At 37.7% G+C, this 22,544-nt stretch overlaps 1 protein-coding gene across 1 annotated transcript in view; it reads right to left on the bottom strand.

The window, feature by feature from the left end:
• SEC23A (Sec23 homolog A, coat complex II component) overlaps positions 1 to 22,544 on the bottom strand; it is a 70,459-nt gene that overhangs the window by 3,021 nt on the left and 44,894 nt on the right. The window contains exons 15-19 of the mRNA XM_005666190.3: positions 17,414 to 17,491; positions 15,485 to 15,646; positions 13,306 to 13,392; positions 10,904 to 11,059; positions 8,833 to 8,898 (exon numbers count right to left, since the gene is read on the bottom strand). Of these exons, the coding sequence (XP_005666247.1) occupies positions 8,833 to 8,898; positions 10,904 to 11,059; positions 13,306 to 13,392; positions 15,485 to 15,646; positions 17,414 to 17,491 (549 nt within the window). The remainder of the gene's footprint in view (positions 1 to 8,832; positions 8,899 to 10,903; positions 11,060 to 13,305; positions 13,393 to 15,484; positions 15,647 to 17,413; positions 17,492 to 22,544) is intronic.

Below are 22,544 nucleotides of genomic sequence, written 5' to 3'. Positions count from 1 at the left end.
TTATATGTTTTCATTCAAGTCATTTTAATTGATTTCTGTGGGTTGTAAATAATTGACAAGAAAGAAAACTCCTATTTTATTAAAAACTGTGTTGATGGAATGACCTTAGTAATCCAATCCACTAATGATGAAATTTTATTGTAGCAGGAAAGTTTTTCTAGTATATCTGGATTTTTAAATTTTTCACTTGATATCCAATTTCTTATTTATCAGTAAATTAAAATGTCTAAAAGAAGGAATTTTTTTTTTTTTAGTCTTTTTGCCATTTCTTGGGCCGCTCCCGCAGCATATGGAGGATCCCAGGCTAGGGGCCTAATCGGAGCTGGAACTGCCGGCCTACGCCAGAGCCACAGCAACACAGGATCTGAGCTGCGTCTGCGACCTACACCACAGCTCACGGCAACGCCGGATCATTAACCCACTGAGCACGGGCAGGGATCGAATCCACAACCTCATGGTTCCTAGTCGGATTCGTTAACCACTGAGCCATAACGGGAACTCCTAAAAGAAGGAAATTAATTTTCAGAGGATATCTGCAAATTAGTGGCAAATGTGAGATGAGAATTTTAACTGTTGTGGTTCTAGTCTGGCATAGCCACAGACATGCCATAACCTCTCCTGAATAAAGGAAAATCAATTTTATTATGTTTTCATGTCAATTTTTAATAACTTGGAAAATGTGATAATGAAGGGGGAAAACTGCACTGTAATTAAGAGCTTAGACTTTGGAGCCAGCCCCTGCTTGTGCTCAAATCCTGGCTCTGCCACATATTGCCTGTGCGACTTTGAGGAAGTTACCTCTCTAAGTCTTAGTTTCTCCATTTGTAAAATACAGAATAAAAGAGAACCTATTTCACATGGTTGTTATAATGATTAAATGAGTTAAACTACGTAAAACAAAGAGAACAATACCTGACACAGACAGTAGATATACAACATGTTTTAGTTATCATTACTATTACTATTTATTTTGGAAAATCTATTATTTTGTAACACTGAAATACCTTTGCTTATTCTACATTCATAGAAGCAAGGGTCTCAAAATGTGACTTAAACTAATAAACCGGTAGCTCTTTTTTTCTTCTTATAACTATACCCGAATTTTTTTCCATTTTACACATTTTCCACCTCAACTCACCCAATCCAAGATCTATTTATTCTAGTTAAGACAAAATATATATGAATTTTCTAACTTACATACTGTGACCTTATTTGAAATTATAAATACTAACACTGAGAGTTCCTGTTGTGGCTCAATGTTAAGGAACCTGATTAATATCCATGAGGATGCAGGTTTGATCCTTGGTCTTGCTCAGTGGGTTAAGGATCCAGTGTCACCGTGAGCTCCGGTGTAGGTCGTGGATGCGTCTTGGATCCCGCGTTCCTGTGGCAGTGGCACAAGCCGGCAGCTGTAGCTCCAATTTGACCCCTAGCCTAGGAACTTCCCTATGCCACAGGTGTAGCCCCGAAAAGCAAAACAAAACAAAACAAAACAAACAAAAAAAAACTAACACAACTCAATCTTATCAAAAATGTGCAGTTGAATGATCTCAATTTTCAACAGTGCCCTTTTTCTCTTTTAAAAAAAATATCCAGGATTAGGCAGAAAGGTCTAAGTTTATATCATTTAGTATATGAAGCACTGTAGTAAACAGAAACCTCCAGCACCCTGTCACAGAAGCATAGACACAGACATGCTGCAGCAGTGCCCTCTTCAGGCCATCCATGGATAATACTTACACTAGTCACCTGATTTCTGACAAAAAAAGAAAACTAGGGTAGATGTCATAATTTTTAGTAAAATGCTTAGCTCCCATGTTAATTCATTAAATTGCAATCATCAATTTAGCTTAATTATTAAAAATTCACATTCTGGAGTTAGACTGACCTAGGTTCAAATGCAAACCCTGTCACACTTTAACTATGTGATTTAGGGTTAAGTTTCCTCTTCTGAAAAAATAGGATTAATAGTGTCCACCTCATAGGAGAGTTTTAACAACTAGGAGTGCATGAAAAGCTTAGCATAATGACTAATCTTAGCATACAGACTAATCTGTACTAAAACATAGTACAGATTCAGCTTACGAGTTATTATTATTATCTAAAAATACTAACATAATTTCTCTTATAAAAATCATAGATCAAGAAAGACCTTAGGGCTTTTGAACTTTTTTATTACTTTTAATTATCATATTTATTTAATTTTGACGTTTCAAACAGCATTACAGAAAAGGGATGCTTCCAGATTTACCAAAACATAAAGACTGAGAAACACTAATTTAAATACGTCAGATCAAAATGTCATTGTTTTTAGACACGTGAACAAATTCAATAAAAATGAAAGATTTTGCAAACAGTTTGGAACCAAAGTGAAAAAAAGAAATGGTCCAAGTAAAATTCTATAGGAGTGTTTTCTTTTTGTTAAGAATCTATTCATAAAAGATAGGATCAAATGTCAGCTTCCCCTAAAGGTGCAATTGTTCAGTAATTCCTCAGTTTTACTAAACCACATGCATTTCTGGAAAAGAATATCATATTTTCTAAAATGCAATCATGAGAAGAAATCCAAAGAGCTTTCAATTGCCTCTTTGAGGAAAAAACTTTTTAAAAATCCAAGGAGAGATGGACCTGATAATAATGTAATAAAAACTATTGTATAGTTTAAGGACATAAAACTATTTAATCTTATGACTGCAAATATTTAAACTTTTCATCAAATCAATAAAAATAATTCATTTAATAACAAGTAAGCACATGTAAGTTTCTCCAGAGATGATGGCTTTCAAAACTGAATACTGATTAGATGAATGAGTGGATGCATAAACACAGGAGTGAATCAGAGAAACAACATGCATGTTCATTCTGCAGCCTGGGATTTCCTTCTCCATCATATTAACCCAGTGAGATTACCTTTGCCCTTCAGAGTCTGGGCTCTTGTTTATGCCTCTAACACCCCTACTTCCAGGCAGTAATAATTAAACTTCAAAGTTTAAAATAGGTTTTCTTTCCTACTTTAAATATCTTTAGAGAGAAACTTTTTTTCCCAATGATAACAAGGAAAACCAGTAACTGATATTTACTGAGTATTACTGGACATATCAAGTATATGTCATTAAACTTTGTAAGAGACAAGAAAGAGAATGCAATAGAGAAGTAAAATAACTTGCAGAATTTTCAACTAGCAGCCCAGAATGAGAATGATGTCTCTCCATGTTTGACAGCTCAACAGATTCTTTACTTTATAAACCTACCATCTCCATCTCCATGCTATAACTTAAACCCCCCAAAACAAGGAACAAGCCATATTTCCATAAACTAAACCATACAGGTTTAACACAGAAATCAGAAACACAACAATCATCTAGAGGGGAGGAACAGCTTCTCCCTTAAGAAAAGGATTTGTGTACTCTCCCCGCAGACCCTAGTCTGCCAAAGCCCCCTGCTTTTTGACATTGAGAGTGTCGGGTTTTCTTATATACAACCAGCTTCACTCATTTGTTTACCTGGGCATGTTAGGTGACTGCTAACAAACATTATTTTAAAATATCCTTTAACCTCACCCACATATTGATTATTCACCATTTCCATTAACTTTATTTATTGATGCTACTTTTCTATTTCCTTGCAATTTTCTTAGGTTCCTCTCAAGTTGTGGGAAGCAGAACTAAAACCAATATTCAGTTGACTAGAGTTAAGTATAATGCAAAGGCTGATTCATGGTATCCTATCTCCAAACTCCCACTTCACAGTATTGTACTTGGCTTTTTGTCCCCCCAACAAGTGGAAGAGGGTGAGGACTGACATTGAGAATCTATATGAATACGCATCATATGGGCACAAATTTTTCCTAGATGTATTATGTACCTTTTCCATGCCTTCCAAGAGTAAGTTCCTTTCCTTGCCATAAAAACCTCCTCACCTTTTGGGACTTTCATCTCTTTCTCTCTCTCTCTCTTTTTTTTTTTTTTTTTTGTCTTTTTGCTATTTCTTTGGGCCACTCCCGTGGCATATGAAGGTTCCCAGGCTAGGGATCGAATCGGAGCTGTAGCCCCCGGCCTACGCCAGAGTCACAGCAACACAGGATCCGAGCCACGTCTTCAACCTACACCACAGCTCACAGCAACACCAGATCCTTAACCCACTGAGCAAGGGCAGGGACCGAACTCGCAACCTCATGGTTCCTAGTCAGATTCGTTAACCACTGTGCCACAACAGGAACTCCCCCTTTTGGGACTTTTAGACCACAGCTTCATTTATTTGTCTATATCACAAAAGCTTCTTAACTCCTAAAGCATCTCCACAAACTTCCCATATTCTAATCTCTGTTCTCCTATCCAGATCTATTATAGTCAATATATGCCATGTTTAAGGTACTATGGAAAATCAAAAATGAAAATGACACAGTTATTCCCCCCAAGTAATTTATCATCTAACACAAGAAATAAATGCTATCAGAAATGGATGAGGCAGAATTCCCTGGTGGCTCACTGGTTTAAGGACCTGGTATTGTCACTGCTGTTGCTCAGGTCACCGCTATAGCACAGGTTCAACCCCTGGCCCAGGAACTTCACATGTTGCAGGCATGGCCCAAAAAAAAAAAAAAAAAAAAAAAAGACAAAGAAATGGATGGGGGGGCAGTTGGAGAGAGGATAAAGGGCCAGGGATATTATGTAATATCCAGTCATGCAATCACAGAAAAGGTTTCATGGAGTCAGTAAACTTTGAATTGAGCCTTGAGGATGGCCATCATGTGCACAAGTGGTGGTGACAGGGACAAGTCACATGCTTGGTGTAGTCAGAGTGACCCAAGAAGTACAGGTAGCTAAAAAGACTAAACAGTGAAAAGTGTACAAAGTTATTTGGATCATACCTTAAAGGACCCTCAGTAGCAATACAGAGCTTATATGTAATTCAGTAGGGTTATTAAAGATTTCTAAGCAGAGCTCTGACTTAGAACTGCTGTAGGGAGACCATTCCAGCCACTGCCAAAATGGAGGAAAAGGCTGAAGCACTGAAAGCAGGTAATTCCAAAAGTCTACATGAATAGTAACAAGAGCCTGACCTTGGCTGGCATCAAGGAAAGAAGGGAATGTTCAGGGAAAATAAGTCAATCACTACGGGCAGAAGGGAGAAAATGTAAATGACTAAAGTTCCAAGCCTTGGGAACTGAAAGAATGGTGGGGCTCTCTGTAAAAACAGGAAAGTCAGTTAGTATAAGACAGTGCAAGAGAGTTCAAGTTGGGTCTTGCCGCTTATGAAAGGTCTATAGGAAACGTGACTGTGCAGCAGGCATTTATAGAAATTCCAGCCTGCAGCTCACTGCGAAGCCAAACCAAAAAGGGAGATTTACAAGTTAGCCTCAGATGAAAGCTGAAGCCATAGAGGTGGATGCAATCACCCACAGAAACAGTAAATGTAGAAAAGCCAAGGCAAACTTTTGATGTACCTCTATATTCAATGGGAAGGGGCCTTAATCCTAATTACTGCCTTATTTCTCTTCTAACCAGCCTGGTCCCCATAGTCAGTTGTTTAACATCGCTTTAAAGTATTCTATTCCCTTTGCTTTGTCTTTCTTATCTCCAGTCCTGAATTAGCTCCAACTCTTTGATCTTTGACTCAATGTCTGAACTACAAAGCATAGCTAAAGAACATTATAGAAGTATGTTCAAGAAACCGTTAATAAATGGACCCTCACCACTGCTTAAAAGTCTTTTATTCATCCTCTACTTCTTTCCTATATTCCCTGCAGATGGTTTTAATCTTTCCTATTTTCTAGTCCTTAACCCCAGTATTTCTCACTTTCAGCAAATAATCTATTACTGAAAAGAAACAGGCTTATTCAATGAGAGCTTTCTCTCTACCTCAAAATCTTTCTCTGTCTTTACCCTTCTCTCAGCCTTTGCTTTTGCAGAAAGAAACATCCTGCCTCCTGAAGTTCTCTTGCTGGCGCAGTGGGGTTAAGGATCCCGCATTGTCAGTGCAGCGGCTTGGGTCACTGCTGTGGTGCAGGTTTTATCCTTGGCTCGGGAACTTCTATATGCTGCAGGCTTGGCAAAAAAAAAAAAAAAAAAAAAAATGTCCTGCCTCTTTACCAACATTTAACTACCATGTAGTACATGTGATCACACTGTCTCCTTCTAAGGATCTTATTAAGACATTTATAAGCTACTCTTTTGTGTCTCTCCCACATTAGCTTCTTAGATTAGGTCTACAAATAAATTCTGTGCCCTTATCCTAATAACAATCATCCTTCTATCCTACTATTCACTCAGGTTAAATTTGCAAAAGAATCATTTACAATGATGACCGCCACTTCTTGACTACCCACTAACGCCTCACTATCTTCTACTCAACCACTATATTAAATTGCTTACCAAGGGCCACAAATGACCTCCCAGTCATCAAACCACGTGTGTGCAGCATCTCCGTATTTGTTATTCCCCTCTTCTTTCTTTTTTTGTTTTGGTTTGTTTGTTTTTGTCTTTTTGTCTTTTCTAGGGTCACTCCCGCAGCATATGGAGGTTCCCAGGCTAGGGGTCAAATCAGAGCTGTAGCTGCTGGCCTACGCCAGAGGCACAGCAATGTGGGATCGGAGCCGCATCTGCCATCTACACCACAGCTCACAGCAACGCCAGATCCTTAACCCACTGAGCAAGGCCAGGGATCGAACCTGCAACCTCATTGTTCCTAACCGATTCGTTAACCACTAAGCCATGACGGGAACTCCTCCTCCCCTCTTCTTTCTATAAAGTCCTCCCTCACCATTTAGGACATGGTATTCTTCTCATCTTCCTTTCACTTCTCTGATTATTTATAAAGTACTCCTACACTTGTACTTCCTCAGGTTGTAATCTCATCCTTCCTTTGCCTCTGTTCTCTCCTCAGATAAGCATCCACTGTGATGACTTAAGTATCACTTGTCCATGAATCCTTGCCCTGATCAGCAAATGCAAATTTTCAACAGTCTGCTCAATTTGGCCATCTCAAATTCAAGGTCTAAAATCAAACATTTTCTTTCCACCCTTCCACTTACTGGGACACGTTCTCCTGTTACCCAGAGTCAAAATCCCATATCACATCACCTTGTTCTCTCTCAACCTTTTTTTTTTTTTTTTTTTTTTTTTGTCTTTATAGGACTGTGCGTATGATCATTCCCAGGCTAGGGGTCAAATCGGAGCTACAGCCTTCTGCCTACACCAGAGCCACAGCAGATGTGGCCAGATCCAAGCCGCATCTGTGGCCCATACTACAGCTCATGGCAATGGCAGATCCTTTAACCCACTGAGCAAGGCCAGGGATCAAACCTGCATCCTCAAGGATACTAGTCAGATTTGTTTCCACTGAGCCACCATGAGAACTCCACAACTATTTATTTTTAAAAAAATCAAACCTAGAGAAAAGTACAGTGAACACCCACATATTTTAAATCTAAAATCTCTGATTAACATTTTGCCACATTTTCTTTACATTTCTATTTTTCCTTTTCTTTTTCTTCCTGATGAATCATTTCTGCAGTGATATTTTATCCCCAAACACTTTAGGATATATCTTCTTAAATCAAGGACAATGTCCCACAATGCCATTATCATACCCAAGAAATTTAATAATATACTCGTACCTGACATAGTGTCCATACTCAAATTTCACAAATCATTCCAATTACATTCTTTATAAGCTGTTTGCTCTATTCCAAGCTCCAATCAGAATTCAGATCTTGCATATGGCTGTCTTGCCCTGGAGTAAGTTTTACTTTCCTGAAATGTCTAATTAAATCTCACCAAGTCTACCTTTGAAATATCGCCCAAATCTATTCCTTTTCACAACCTTGCCTTCTTTGCCTCTCACTTGGATTACATCAATAGATATGGCTGCAACCTAGAGACAGCTCACAATTAATCTTAAGATTCAACTGTATTATCTAAGACTCAAATTTCCCTGTCTAAACACCTTCAATACCATTCCATTACTTACCAAATACAGACTCAGCTCCTTAGTCCTCAACCTGACATTCAAGAACCTCCACAATCTGGCTGCACAATACATTTCCAATCTATTGCTCTATTATTCACCCCCACAAAACCTTAGTCTATCATGTCCTCTACCTGGGATTCCCTTCCTTACTTATCGGAATAATAACCATTCCTAAAGGAAATGTCCTTTCTTCTGAGCTCTTTTCTGATCATACACTCTCTCCTGCTGCCACCATGTGACCTCTTCCCCTCCTCCTCTTCTATCCCCTGTAATACTTTAAATCTTTCTAAAAGTGCATAGCCTATTCTGCCTTGTACTTTAACAACTTAGGTATGCATTTTATTTCTGATACTAGACTAAAAGCTCTTCAAAGACAGGGATAACTGCAGTGGATCCAAAAGTACCAACATTAAGTCCTGCATATTGGACACCTGATAAATGTTGATATATTGTACCAAGAGGTAGGACTTCTTCCAAATTAAAATATATTAATGATATCCAGGCCTCTGCTGCTCAACTACAATCCCTGACCACTCCCAGCTTACTGTGGCTTTTTGTGGTTCATAGCCAGCATTAAGCTCGAATCATTGCTTCCTGTCTTATATTATACACTTTATTACTTTTTGTCTCAAGGGTAAAGTGTTAAACTTCTAATATGAAGAGGTTTTATCTATTGGATATAATCACTTTTTTATTTTCTGTGGTTCCACCAAATGCTAACTCTGTTTTCAACTCTTATTTTTCATTACTTTTCCAACAGAAATCATTACCAAATACATAGGAAAAAAAAAAGTTTTCACTAAAATAACAAACTATAAATACGCAAGGAAATAATTTCCAAGATCTGCTATTTACACTTACCTGTCCCCAGGCATACATATTATTATGAGTCTGTGAAGGATTGACTTTTGAAAGCAGGAAACGAGCCTTTAATGAAAAGAAGAAATAATATTATCCATCAAAAATAGACTTAGACAATATAGGCTAAACAAATACTTTATGCCATCTAAAATCAATTTTATTTACTATATTTTGGTAAAATTAATTTATTAAAATGCAACTTTAAAAAATGAATTAAATTTTGAAATATATAAACCACTATATACTACAAACAAATAATAATCAATCCCTTCTCTCCAAGTCATATATTCATAATGACATTTCTAGTAACAAAAAGAAATTGTTAAGTCCAAAACTCAGCATATAAAAATTAGGTATGCAGCAATTATGACAGGGAGAGTATGACATTTACCAAATACCTGGTATGAAACATCATCAGAGGCTCAAAGTCCCCAAAAATGATACAAAATAAAAATCATGACAACCTATACATTCTTGTACTTTAAACAATGACTCAAATTTTTTAAACTATAGATTATTCCAGGAGAGTACTTACCCAACATTTTACCCATCTATCCACTATGCCCCATCATCATGAAATAGTAATCAGAATAAAAGAGGAAGATAGCAGCACCACATGCGGCAAGACATCAGTAGGAGAACCAGTCATAAATTATTATTTCATGTTGGAAAAACAGACAGTCCCGTCTTTTGAAACTTAGTCCCATACAAAATCTCTTCCTACTCTAAAAATAAGTAGTTTAGCACAAGAGTACAGGCTCTAGAGTCAGAATATCTGGATTCAAATCCTACTTTCTCCATTTACTGTGTTTCCTTGGCCACAAGTAACCTAAGTCTCAGTTTTATTATCTGTAAAATGAAGATAACAATGAACTGTGATGATAATCAAATGAAAGAAGTTATGTAAAATGCTAATTATTGGCTTTGCCAATTCTCAATACAGGATAGCTTTTATTATAAATATAGTAAAACCCTAATCATTTCTGAACAACAATTAGCGATATTTATTACCTACTTTGTACTACTGTGCCAGGCACTAGGGATACATTAATAAACAAAGCAAGGTCTGTACTTTCAAGGAGCAAATGAAACAAAACTAACAAGAACCTATAATTAATTTATATAACTCTAATAAGAATTACAAGAGAGCAGTAAAAGTGTTTTAAGAGTGTATGGTAAGAGGTCCTGAATCCTCTGAAAAGCCTAAAAGGGCTATGTGTATATGTACATGTATATTATTTATTTTTTAATGATTTTTATTTTTTCCATCATTGAATGTACATGTATATTATTTAATCCTCATATTTCTAAAAATTACACACCTTTTTATAATATCATAATGCTTTCCTATTACATGACATTTTCCAGAAAACTGAATGACAGAATGAAGAAAACAGAAAAACACTGCTACCATGCATTGCATATTCATAGGCTTTATCGGTAAATAAACAGATTTAATAAAAGTTCACTAATCATTTCCCAAGCTGTTCATGTCTTCTTGCTCAACTAAAGCTGGCATACCACCATAAAGATATCAGGCCCTTTATCAGAGCTGGGCTAGAGGAAGAAGATGGGAGAAACTGCCAGCTTTAGGCCACTAGTCAATAATCTTACTGCTCCTCAGTCAAGGCTAAGGCAAAAAAACAAGCATTCTTTCACCTGGAAACATCCTGCCTGACTATCTCCTTTCCTTCTCAGGTGCTGATGAAGCAGTTTATTCAAATTAAAGTCAGGAAGTTCCCGTCATGGCACAGTGGTTAACAAATCTGACTAGGAACCATGAGGTTGCAGGTTCGGTCCCTGCCCTTGCTCAGTGGGTTAAGGATCCGGCGTTGCCGTGAGCTGTGGTGTAGGTTGCAGATGCAGCTCGGATCCCGCGTTGCTGTGGCTCTGGTGTAGGCCAGTGGCTACAGCTCCGATCCGACCCCTAGCCTGGGAACCTTCATATGCCGCGGGAGCGGCCCAAAGAAATAGCAAAAAGACAAAAAAAAAAAATTAAAGTCAGAAGGCAAGTAGGAACAATTCATTGTAAAACCAGCCACAAACAAACACACAAATGAACAATCCTTACCTGGCTGCCTCCATGTTCAGTGTCAATGTACCTCGGCATTGGAAATCTGGAGTGAAGAATCTCCTGGGCATCATCCACTGGGGCTTGCAGAAGGTGGCGGAAATTTTCATATTCTGGCATGTCCTGGTAACCTGACTTGCGCCATTGAGCTATGGTCTAATTTTAAAACAGTTAAAGGAATTACTACATTTTTTTTCTTGCCTAACCCTAACTTTTAAGAGATTTTTTTTTCAAATGAAACAATCTTCAGAAAATAAGAAAATTATAGAACATTATCCCATTATTTCAGTTTTTTAAGTTAAAATACCAATTCCAGTATTCTTGAGAAACATGCAAAATTAAGGTATTTCTTCTCCTTTAAAAGTAAAAAGAAGGAGTTCCCACTGTGACACAGTGGGTTAAGAATTGGACTGCAGCAGCTTGGGTCTTTGTGGAGGCACAGTTTTAATCCCCAGTCTGGCACAGAGGGATAAAGGATCTGGTGTTGCGGCAGTGGATTCAATCCCTGGCCCAGGACCTTCCTTATGCTAAAGTGTGACCATAAAAAAGTAAAAAGTAAAAAGAAATAACAATTAAGCCAGAAAATTTTTAAAACACTATGCCTATCATATTCATGTTAGTTAAAAGCTATCCTCCTAAGCTCATAAGGGGGATTTTTGCTACAGAAGATTTCCCAGAGACTTCGAAATTAATAACCTACTATTATGAAGTCTTTACCACTGGAGTTATTATAATCATGTAAGATATATAAACATAAAAACTTTAACATAATAGCAATAATATTATAAAGATAACATACCTATAAAAGAGCACATGAATCAATTCTCTAGGTAAATGACTCCAAAAACCAAATAATTAAATCATCCAAAATTTAAGCCTGGCTTGGTTTCTAAGTTAAATGTATACATACTCTATATCACTTTACATCTCTATATTTAGCAGAGGAACAGTCATCTGCATTTCTGATTTCTCATTTAAGCCCAATATTAAGAACTATTTGAAGAAACAAAAATTACCAAAAAAACAAAAGAAATAAGAAGAAATCTAACCAACTATAAAGGAAAAAAATAAAGATCATTTAAAAAAAAAAAAGACAAAAACAAAAACAAAAAAAAGAAAAGGAGTTCCCGTCATGGCGCAGTGGTTAACGAATCTGACTAGGACCCATGAGGTTGCAGGTTCGATCCCTAGCCTTGCTCAGTGGGTTAAGGATCCGGCGTTGCCATGAGCTGTGGTGTAGGCTGGATCCCAAGTTGCTGTGGCTGTGGCGTAGGCCAGCGGCTAGGACTCCATCCGATTAGACCCCTAGCCTGGGAACCTCTATATGCCATGGGAAGCAGCCCTAGAAGAGGCAAAAAGACAAAAAAAAAAATCTAGCTCTACCATATTACAGGCATTATTCTTAAAAAGGTAAAAGGCATTAATAACCAGTATCAATTAAAAATAATAATCATTACAAGGAGATCCTGCTGAGCAGCATTGAGAACTATGTCTAGATACTCATATTGCAACAGAACAAAGGGTGGGGGAAAAATATATACATGTAAGGATAACTTGATCCCCTTGCTGTACAGTGGGAAAAAAACAAATTAAAAAAAATAATAATAATAATAATCAAAAGGTCTTTAAAAACTTCGATAATATTACCTAAAAGAATGTTTTGAGTAGCAGCTTTACTACTATAGTACAAATCTAAAATCATTTACACTTAAAACATCGGAAGGGAGTTCCCTGGTGATCTGGTGGTTAGGACTTGGCACTTTCACTGCCATGGCCCAGGGTTCAGTCCCTGATCTAGAAACTGAGATTCCACATCAAACTGCTGCACACCACGGCACAATTACTAGAATACTGGACTCTAAGCTGGAGTGTAAGTTTGTGAAAAAAGAGACCTGTATTTCTCAAAGCCTCTACATTTTAGTGCTTTCTTACACTGGAGAAGCACTTAAATACTGGCGAAATGAATAAATGTGGGAAAGAACAGAGTTCTGCTGAATACCTAGATTAAAGTGTAACTGCTACTCAAATATTCTGCTCTTTTCAATCATTTACCATTCCAATTAAATGAAGTTATAAATTTTAATTAACTTGTACTTTAAATGAGTTTTTATGATCAAGTGAGATTTTTTACACTTTAAATATTTCATGTGAAATACTTCCACAACACTATGCTTTTGGTAAAATCCATTCGTCCAAATATGTGTGGGAAAATAGACAAAATAACCACAGATGGGTCAACAGCAAATTAAGTCTAAAAACTTATAGAACAAAGAATCTTACAAAAGGAGAAATAAAGTTTATCAGAGGAAACACTAGTCATATAGTAAAGGAGGGGAAGCTTCCATGAATAAAAACACTTTACTGAACCAACATGCACAGCTTTAAATGCTATAAAATCTTACCTCACCATGATAAATCAAAATCTGGAAAAATGTGTCCATGAGGAGAATACGATCTGCAAGAATGCTGCTGCTATCAAGAAGAACTGGCTGATGTGAAGAAAACAATGAGGAAAAAGGAAAAATAAATTAAAGACACAAAATTGATCTTTCTCGGATGTTTAAATTTTTAATTTATTATCTTATTACTTAAAACCTCTTGCTACTATGAATTCTCAAAGTACATTTTAATATACTTTTCTGAGGAATCTGAACTCATGATTCAACGATTGAAAAAATAAAGGAAATGAGAGACCACTCCTACGCCTGATGGTGGCACCACTGAGTGAGAGGGAAAAGGCCTGTGACAGAGCAAACTGGGAGATGGGAAAACAGTTCTGAATATGAAATGGAAAGAACTGGTCTGAACTGACATGAATTTGGGTATCACATGCATGAAGATGGTAATTAAAGCTATGTGATGAGACTGCACCACTTAGAGAGAAGCAGGCTAGCGAAGACAGAGATTGAGCCTGGAGTATGCTACCATTAGAGGTCAAAAAGGGAGAAGCTAGCAGGGAGAGACTTAGAAGGAATGAGTAGTGAGGAGGAGGAAAACCAACAAGTGTTAGATGTATCAAAGAAGACTAGAGTAAAAGGTCTTCAAAGAGAATCTTCACCAGGCAAATATAGTTGAGAGTTCTGGCAAAATGAGGCCGGCCTTTGGTGGCCTTGTACAGAACTGTTTCAGTATAACTTTAGGGATGAACGGTGAAGAGAATGGGATGTGGAATGTACAGACACGAAATAACTTTCAGCTGTGACCAGCACCAGAGAAATGGGTGGCAATTAGAGAAAATGTTAAGTCTTTCTGTTTAACCTGAGTGCTATTAAAGTTTTTATGTTAATGAGAATGATCCAGAGCAGAGAAAGTGATGATGCAGGAAAGAAAGAGGATAACTTCAAAAGCAAAATCTCAAGAAATGAAGCTTACGGGATTCATGGATTAAATGGGGAGTTTGGAATTTGACAGAAGTAAGCATTGGGATTCCAATTTTCTTCTGGGGTGCCCATTGTGGCTCAGAGCATTAAGAACCCAACATATTGTCTGTGAGGATGCAGGTTTGATTCCTGGGCCTTGCTCAGTGGATTGAGGATCCAGCATTGTGGCAAGCTGCGGCATAGGTCGCAGATGCAGCTCAGATCCCATGCTGTTGTGGCTGTGGCGTAGGCCAGCATCTGAAGCTCCAATTCCAGCCCAAATATATAGCTAGACCGACATATTAAAAATACATTTTCTCAGGAGTTCCCATGTGGCTCAGCAGGTTAAGGACCTGGCCTTGTCACTGCGGTGGCCTGAGTAGCCGCTGTGGCAAAGGTATGAACACTGGACTGGGTATATTTTTAAAATATACAGGAAAAAAAATATATATATACATTTTCTAGAAAATTAGAAACCATGGTAAATTATTTTTTAAAATTGTTACAAAATACAACATTTTACCCACTGTTTTTTAATAAAACAATGAATAAAGGCATCAATAGAGATCATTAATCAGTATTATAAATATTCTCTTATACTGACCCTTCCTAAAGTATTATTTTCAAGTATTGTCATTACAATACTTAAAAATAGTGAAACATAATTTTAACCACAGAACGGAAAAACGTTATTTGATAACAGGTTAAAATAAGTGCGACAGTTTGCTAAAAAGGCAAAATGGATAACCTTATCACTGTTCTAAATACGTCTTTCTAATTAATTATATCTTATGTTCCAAAAAGACTATAGGAGCATGAGACCATATTAAAACAAGAGACTTTGTATGGACAGAATGCCCTGTCAGACACTAAACTCTGGAACACAGGTTCTAAAATCATTACCAGCTCTGGGCATTGTTAAAGATATAAGAATAATCATGAGTCCCCCAGGATTTCATCAACCAAATGACTAAATAAAATGATCTTTAAAAAGTCGTTTCCACTTCATTGATATATTTTTTTAAGGATTTCCTAACAGAGTCTGGCAAGGTATCTAGCATATAGCATAAATATTTTTAAGTGAATATATAACTTAAGATAACTATGCTTGAATTAAATTCTTATATTTAATAACTGTATCTCAAGGAATGTCTCACTGTTTCACTTTTTTAATTGCACACATCACAGTAACAAAACAAACTTCTCTTAATGTCCCTCTTACCTCTGGTGGTCCACTAAAAGAATATGCATACAGAATAGGCTGAATCATGATTAGAGACTGGGTCAAATCTTGACGCATAAAATGGTGACGATAATATGAACTTTCATCAGGACTATTGTTAAAAACTTGCAAGAAAGGAGATCTTCTTAAATGAAACATAAACTATAAGATAAAACATGTGAGATAGCTTTTACTGATTTTAATATTGCAACATGAGTTTACTACTACAAAAGAATTTGATTATAACCATTAACACAAAACATGTTAACAGAGCATGCTGAACTGTATTCCTCAGAAAGAATCTTGTGATATTTATGTTACTTACAAATATAATTCAACGGCAATTAAAGTATTAAAATGTAAGAGGTGGACTCAAAAGGAAAACGACCAGGGAGGGAAACCCTTGCTCAGATCTAAGTCAGAGGCTGATGCCAGGTGACACACTAGCAGCACCCCTTCTTTTACTCTTCATCTCTCTGTCAATAGCTCTTCATTACTGTCCCCAAAAGATTCTAAGGGAACATAGAAATAAATGTTTACTTTTTGTATAGCTCCCCAAAACTGCATTGTTTAAAAAAAAAAAAAAAAAACTTAACATCCACTTGTTTAATATTTAAGGTCTCTTTATCCCTAAAAAAAAAATCTCTAGATCTTGTCTCAAAATTTCTTTCTCCTTTCATCTTCTCCCCTTCTCCTAACTCCTCATGTGAGAAAGATCAAAAGGAGGGTGAATTAGGCCTGTATGAGGAACAGCTACACTGTTCTTCTACACAAAGGGTCTCTGATACAGCCAATAGGGTCAGCTCTCAAATACTCTTATTTGTCTTTCACTTACTTTTTTTTTTCAGTTACTTCCTTCAGCCATCAAGTCTCAAGTGCCTACATGTTGCGCTGCCTGGGACACATTCCAGAGCTCTCTCCCAACACAGACCACTCATTGAAATTTTTATTTCTATTCTTTCTTCAGGAATGCATAATTCATTAAGAGGCTCTCTCATCCTTTACCACTTCAGTCGTTCTTATTTACTTACAAGAATGTGTAATTGGTAAATTTGAGGGTAAATATTTTGGAAATGAAAACTTTCCTTAGATTCAGTCTATGTCACCTTTTAGAAGATCACAAGGCTTTGAAAACCCAAAGAAAAAAGTACTTCTGGGTCCTCTGGCTCGCTACTTCCAAAGAGAGGGAAAGATGGGATGCTTAGATCTCTGGGAAGATCTAAAAGCCCAAAGAGAAGGCTTGGAGTAGGGAGAGAAGAAAAAGGAAGGAAAGTATAGAGAACTTAGTCAAATACTTGGACTAATGCCCTCAATTCCCTTTTCTACTAGTTTCTGCTATGGAGATGAGACCTGAGGATTTCCAGAACACAAAGGGTTGCCTCCCTTAAGACAGACTCTGCCTTTTCCTAGTTTTCCAAAACCTCAGCCAGAGATTTAAGGAAGTCTCCCTCCATAAACAAGGAGTTTCTAGGTTACAAACCAACAAAAGATTTTCAAACATTAAGAGTAGCTATGTGGGAGTTCCCGTTGTGGCTCAGTGGCTTGAAGACCCAACAAGTATCCATGAGGATGCGGATTCAATCTCCAGCCTTGTTCAGTGGGTTTAAGGAGCTGTGGTGTAGGTCACAGGAGCAGCTCCTATCCCATGTTGCTGTGGCTGTGGTATAGGCCGGCAGCTACAACTCCAATTCAACCCCTGCCTGGGAACTTCCACGTGCTGTGGGTGTGGCCCTAAAAAGACAAAAACAAAATAAAATAAAAATAAAAATATTATACTTTTTACCAAGCACAATACTAATTTCTTAGCTATCTCAAAACTTAAAACCTAATCAAAAGAATAACCCTATAAGATGAGTATAAAAGACAAGAGGAAAACTGAGACCCAATACTACTGTCAACACTAAGAAAACAGACCTTTTATCTACTCACCTGTGGATAAAGGGAGAAAGTTTCTGAAAATCTGAAGGAACTTGGATCATCTTTGTGATATTCTCCAAATTTCTGACACTAAATGAAATAAAATGCGTTAGTAATATATTCCCTGGCACAGAGCTAAAACTTTTACCTATACATATCCTATTTTTAAAAAGTTATCACTCTTCAGAAGGGAGAGAGTTGATACAGGATAAAATTAGAATATTATATATAGCCTTGCCAAGAAAATGATTACAACCAAAGAAATAAATTTCAATTTCAGAAGCAAACAATACATTGCTCCAATGCAGAACAACTCATCTTAAAATGCTTGCATTATTTTAAACTGTCTCAGATAGCAAATAAAGAGCTCTTAAATGATGGCCAAAAGAGCTCAACGTGTGCTCCCTAAGACTCTACCTAAAAAAGACAACAGTCTGCTGACAAAAAGATGCATTATCAAAATACCATGATGGCTATGAAAGCAAATTGATGGTATAAAATCAGATACACTAGAAACAATACCAAAAACAAAGAACTGCTGAGGAAAAGAAAATCAAAATCAACATATAAACTGGCAAAGAAGAAACACAAAGGCAGAAATTGGGAGGAGGAGTTCCTGTTTTGACTCAGAAGGTTAAGAACAGGACCTAGTATCCATGAGGATGCAGGTTTGATCTCTGGCCTCTGCCAGAGGGTTAAGGATCTGGCATTGCTGTGAGCTACGGTATAGGTCACAGATGCCACTCAGATTTGACCCCTAACCTGGGAACTTCCATATGCCACAGGTGTGGCCCTAAAAAGAAAAATAAGTGAAAGAAAATAAAAGAGACAGATACTTTAGCAACACAGAATTAAGCCCTCTATGATGACGTGACAGAAGACATCTAAATAAGATAATCCTCATGAGAAAACACAAAGACTGACACTAAGCACTCAAAAATTTTAGCTTCCTCTCCTTGTACTTGAGTAAAATTTCTGACCTGAAAAATTTTGATACTACTTATCCAACTGGTCCATTTCCTAGCAACATTTATCAACACTTACATATGATGAAGAGCGAATAAGGAAAAATAACAAAACATTCACTGCTGCAAGTAGTACAGGACTTTTGCAGCCTGGAATGTTCAACTATTTATGTAGTTATTTGTGCCTTGAAGAGCACAGAAAAAGGCATAATTGGTTTGATCACATTTTTAGCTTCCAGGAAAAAAATCATTTTGGAACAACAGTTATCCAAAGGAGAGATAAGCTAGTTGTAGCTCTAATCCTCAGAAAATAGAACTTGTTATTTGAGAATAAGAATGTTTTTGTCTTCAATGCCCCCTAGTAACAATTCACTGAAAAAAATTATAGATTAGGATAATAACCTTCATTGTCCTATATGAAAGCCACTAGCTATGCAGCAATTTAAATTAATTAAAATTAAATTAAAATCCAATTCCTCAGTTATATGAAGTCATATTTCAATTGCTCAAGAGCCACGTGTGGGTAGTAGTTCCATAATGGGCAGTGCAAATTATAGAACAATTCCACCCTGCAGAAAGTTCTCCTGGACAGTGCTGATCTAGAATATATATATACCTTTTTTTTTTTTTTTTTTTTTTTTTTTTTGTCTTTTGTCTTTTTAGCGCCGCACCAGCGGCATATGGAGGTTCCCAGGCTAGGGGTTGAATCGGAGCTATAGCCGCTGGCCTACACCACAGCCACAGCAACGCCAGATCCGAGCTGTGTCTGCAACCTACACCACAGCTCAAGGCAACACCAGATCCTTAATGCACTGAGCACAGTCAGGGATCAAACCCACAACTTCAAGTTTCCTTGTCGGATTTCTTTCTGCTGCACCACAATAGGAACTCCATTTTGTGTGTGTGTGTGTGTGTGATCTAGAATATAAAATATTCAAGATCTAGACTACCAAGCACATTGAAAAGCCAGAAATAAGATGGACCCTAACAAAAGACTGAGAATGGAAGCAGCGAATCATGTTAATACCAACATCTTAAGTGATTCTGACCAAGGAGAATGAAAGAATATATTAAAGATGTCAGAAGTAAATGTAAGAATGTATATATGCGTGTGTGTGTGTGTGTGTGTGTGTGTGTGTGAGAGAGAGAGAGAGAGAAAGAGAGACTGGGTCACTTTACTATACAGCAGAAAATTGAAAGAACACTCTAAACCAACTATAATGGAAAAAATAGGATTCCCGTCATGGCTCAGCAGTAAGCGAACCTGACTAGTATCCATGAGGACACGGGTTCGATACCTAGCTTTGCTCAGTGGGTTAAGGATCCAGCATTGCTGTGAGCTGGGGTGTAGGTTGCAGACACAGCTCAGATCCCATGTTGCTGTGGCTGTGGCGCTGGCCTGCTCTACCTCCGATTCAAAACCTAGTCTGGGAACTTCCATATGCCATGTGTGGCCCTAAAAAGAAAAAAGAAAAAAAGAAAATAAAATAAAAATAAATAAAAATCATTAAACCTAAAAAAAGAAGTATATATGTTACCTGCATAAGTCTGGTCATATGATGCCCGTTATCTACAAAATAGTTCTTAAAAGATGTTTATTTTCGTTAAAATTACATTGAGTTGGAGTTCCCATTGTGCCACAGTGGGTTAAGAACCCCACTGCGGTGGCCTGGGTCACTGCAGAAGCATGGGTTTGATCCACAGCCTGGTGCTGTGGGTTAAAGGATCTGGACTAGAGTTCCCATTGTGATACAGTAAGTTAAGGACCTGACGTAGTCTCCATGAGGATGCAGGTTCAATTCCTGGCATCTTTCAGTGGGTTAAGAATCCGGCTTTGCTGCAAGCTGTGGCATAGTTCTTAGATGCAGCTTGGATCCCATGTTGCTATGGCTGTGGCTATCGCTGCAGCTCCGATTCAACCCCTAGCCTAGGAACATCCATGTGCCACAGGTGCAGCTGTAAAAAAGAAAAACAAAAGAAAATGAAAGGCTCTGGCCTTGTCACCAGAGCAGTGTAGGTCACAGCTGCAGCAGAGATTTAATCCCTGGCCCAGGAACTTCTATATGCCGTGAGTACAGCCACTGGAAAAAAAAAAAAAAAGTCACCAAGACCAAAAAAATAATTATGTTCACCAGGCCAAAGTGAGGCAAAGAAGTTTGTTAATATAACTTAATAGGTTTTTCATTAGGAAAAAACTTAGAAAAGTGTAGTACCTAAAAGGTATTAATCTGTTTGTGTTGCTATCATTGTTACAGCTGAAAAGTCAACACAATACAGAATCAGTAGAAAAAAATGAGGCTACACTATATTAGCTACTTAAAATAGCTTCTGTAACTAAGGTTTGCTTCTGATCACCTGAAACTTCACTTCAATTGTACACTAATTTGATTCAAGCAATTAAAGGAAAGAATATAAAAATCACATTCTTGCCACTTTTACCATATATCAGTCACTAGAGTTTCTTTAAGAAACTATGATTTTTTAAAAATGGTTTTTGAGGAGATCCTGTTGTGGCTCAAAAGGTTATGAACCCAACTAGTATGCATGAGGGCTATGGTTCAATCCCTGGCCTCGCTCAGTGGGTTAAGGATCCAGCACTGCCATGAGCTACGGTATAGGCCAGCAGGTGCAGATCCAATTTGACCCATAGCCTGGGAATTTCCATATGCTGCGGGTGCAGCCCTAAAAAGACAAAAATAAAAATGCACTCCTTGGCATCTAACCAGGGAAAACCACGACTCGCAAAGACACATACATGTACTCCGATGTTCACTGCGGCACTATTTTCAATAGCCAAGACATGGAAACAATCTAAATGTCCATCAACAGAGGAGTGGATAAAGAAGATGTGGTACATATACACAATGGAATATTACTCAGCCATTAAAAGGAAAGAAATATTGGCATTTTTAGCAACATGGATGGACCTAGAAATTATCATGCTAAGTGAAGTCAGTCAGACAATGAGATACCAACATCAAATGCTTTCACTGACATGTGGAATCTGAAAAAAAGACTGAATGAACTTCTTTGCAGAACAGATACTGACTCACAGACTTTGAAAAACTTATGGTTTCCAAAGGAGACAGTTTGGGGGGTGGGGGCGATGCACTGGGGTTGTGGGGTGGAAATCCTATAAAATTGGATTGTGATGATCATTGTACAACTATAAATGTAATAAATTCATTGAGTATTAAAAATGTTTTAATTAAAATGTTTTTTTGAACTCTGCACACCTTATCATGCCAGCCACAGCAATGCACAATTGTTAGCAATAACAACAGTTTCCAAGTTATCCTGTTAGCAATTTCATTGTAGACCCGTTTCATCTCATGTGGCAGTAGAGCTATATTCAGGTGAATAACTCTGTTCTCAGTTTCCCACACCCCACCCCACCCCCCACTCCCCCACCCCCACTCCCCCACCCCCACCCCCCACTTTTTAGAGCTGCAGGTGCAGCATATGGAAGTTCCCAGGCTAGGGGTTGAATCCAAGCTAGAGCTGCCAGCCTACATCACAGCTCACAGCAACGCCGGATCCTTAACCCACTGAGCGAGGCCAGGGATGGAACCCTCATCCTCATGGATACTAGTTGGATTTGCTTCTGCTGAGCCATGACAGGAACTGCCTGTTCTCAGTTTTTGACACAGAACAAGGGGGGTCATGGACAACTGGTGAAAGCTGATTTCCACAGAAAGCAAGCAATAGTCTGATAATGTCAGCCTTTCCCTTCCAAATTACCTCCACCAATATCTTCTTACACACAGGTACCAAGTGACTTACGGGAACAGACAAGCTATACTGGTGTGATGGAGCAGAGTAAAATTTTCACGGCACCATGACTCTCCTGTCCTCTACCCACAACCTGCTGATTGTGAATGGTGCAAGCTGCAGAATGTGTAGCTTAAAATTGAATTTTACTGCGACATTTTTGTAATTTTGTACTTTTTGCAACTGTCTCATTTATTTACAAGACCAGTTTATTTTCATATTCTTGTGTTTTACAAGTATGTCAAACAATATAGCAGTTTCTAAAGCTGAGACGTGAGACAGAAGAGAAATTCTAGACATAAGCCTAAGGAGAATTCTGAAGAATTATAATTTTCTGAGTCATTTCACCACATCCATGCAACAGGACACAAAAAAAGTCCATCTTCACATTGAAAGCTACTTATCAG

The sequence above is a fragment of the Sus scrofa genome, chromosome 7 (genome assembly GCF_000003025.6).
Source record: "Sus scrofa isolate TJ Tabasco breed Duroc chromosome 7, Sscrofa11.1, whole genome shotgun sequence".
Classification (NCBI taxonomy): domain Eukaryota; kingdom Metazoa; phylum Chordata; class Mammalia; order Artiodactyla; family Suidae; genus Sus; species Sus scrofa.
Note: the sequence above shows the minus strand (reverse complement) of the source record. Positions and strands in the feature narration are given on the sequence as shown.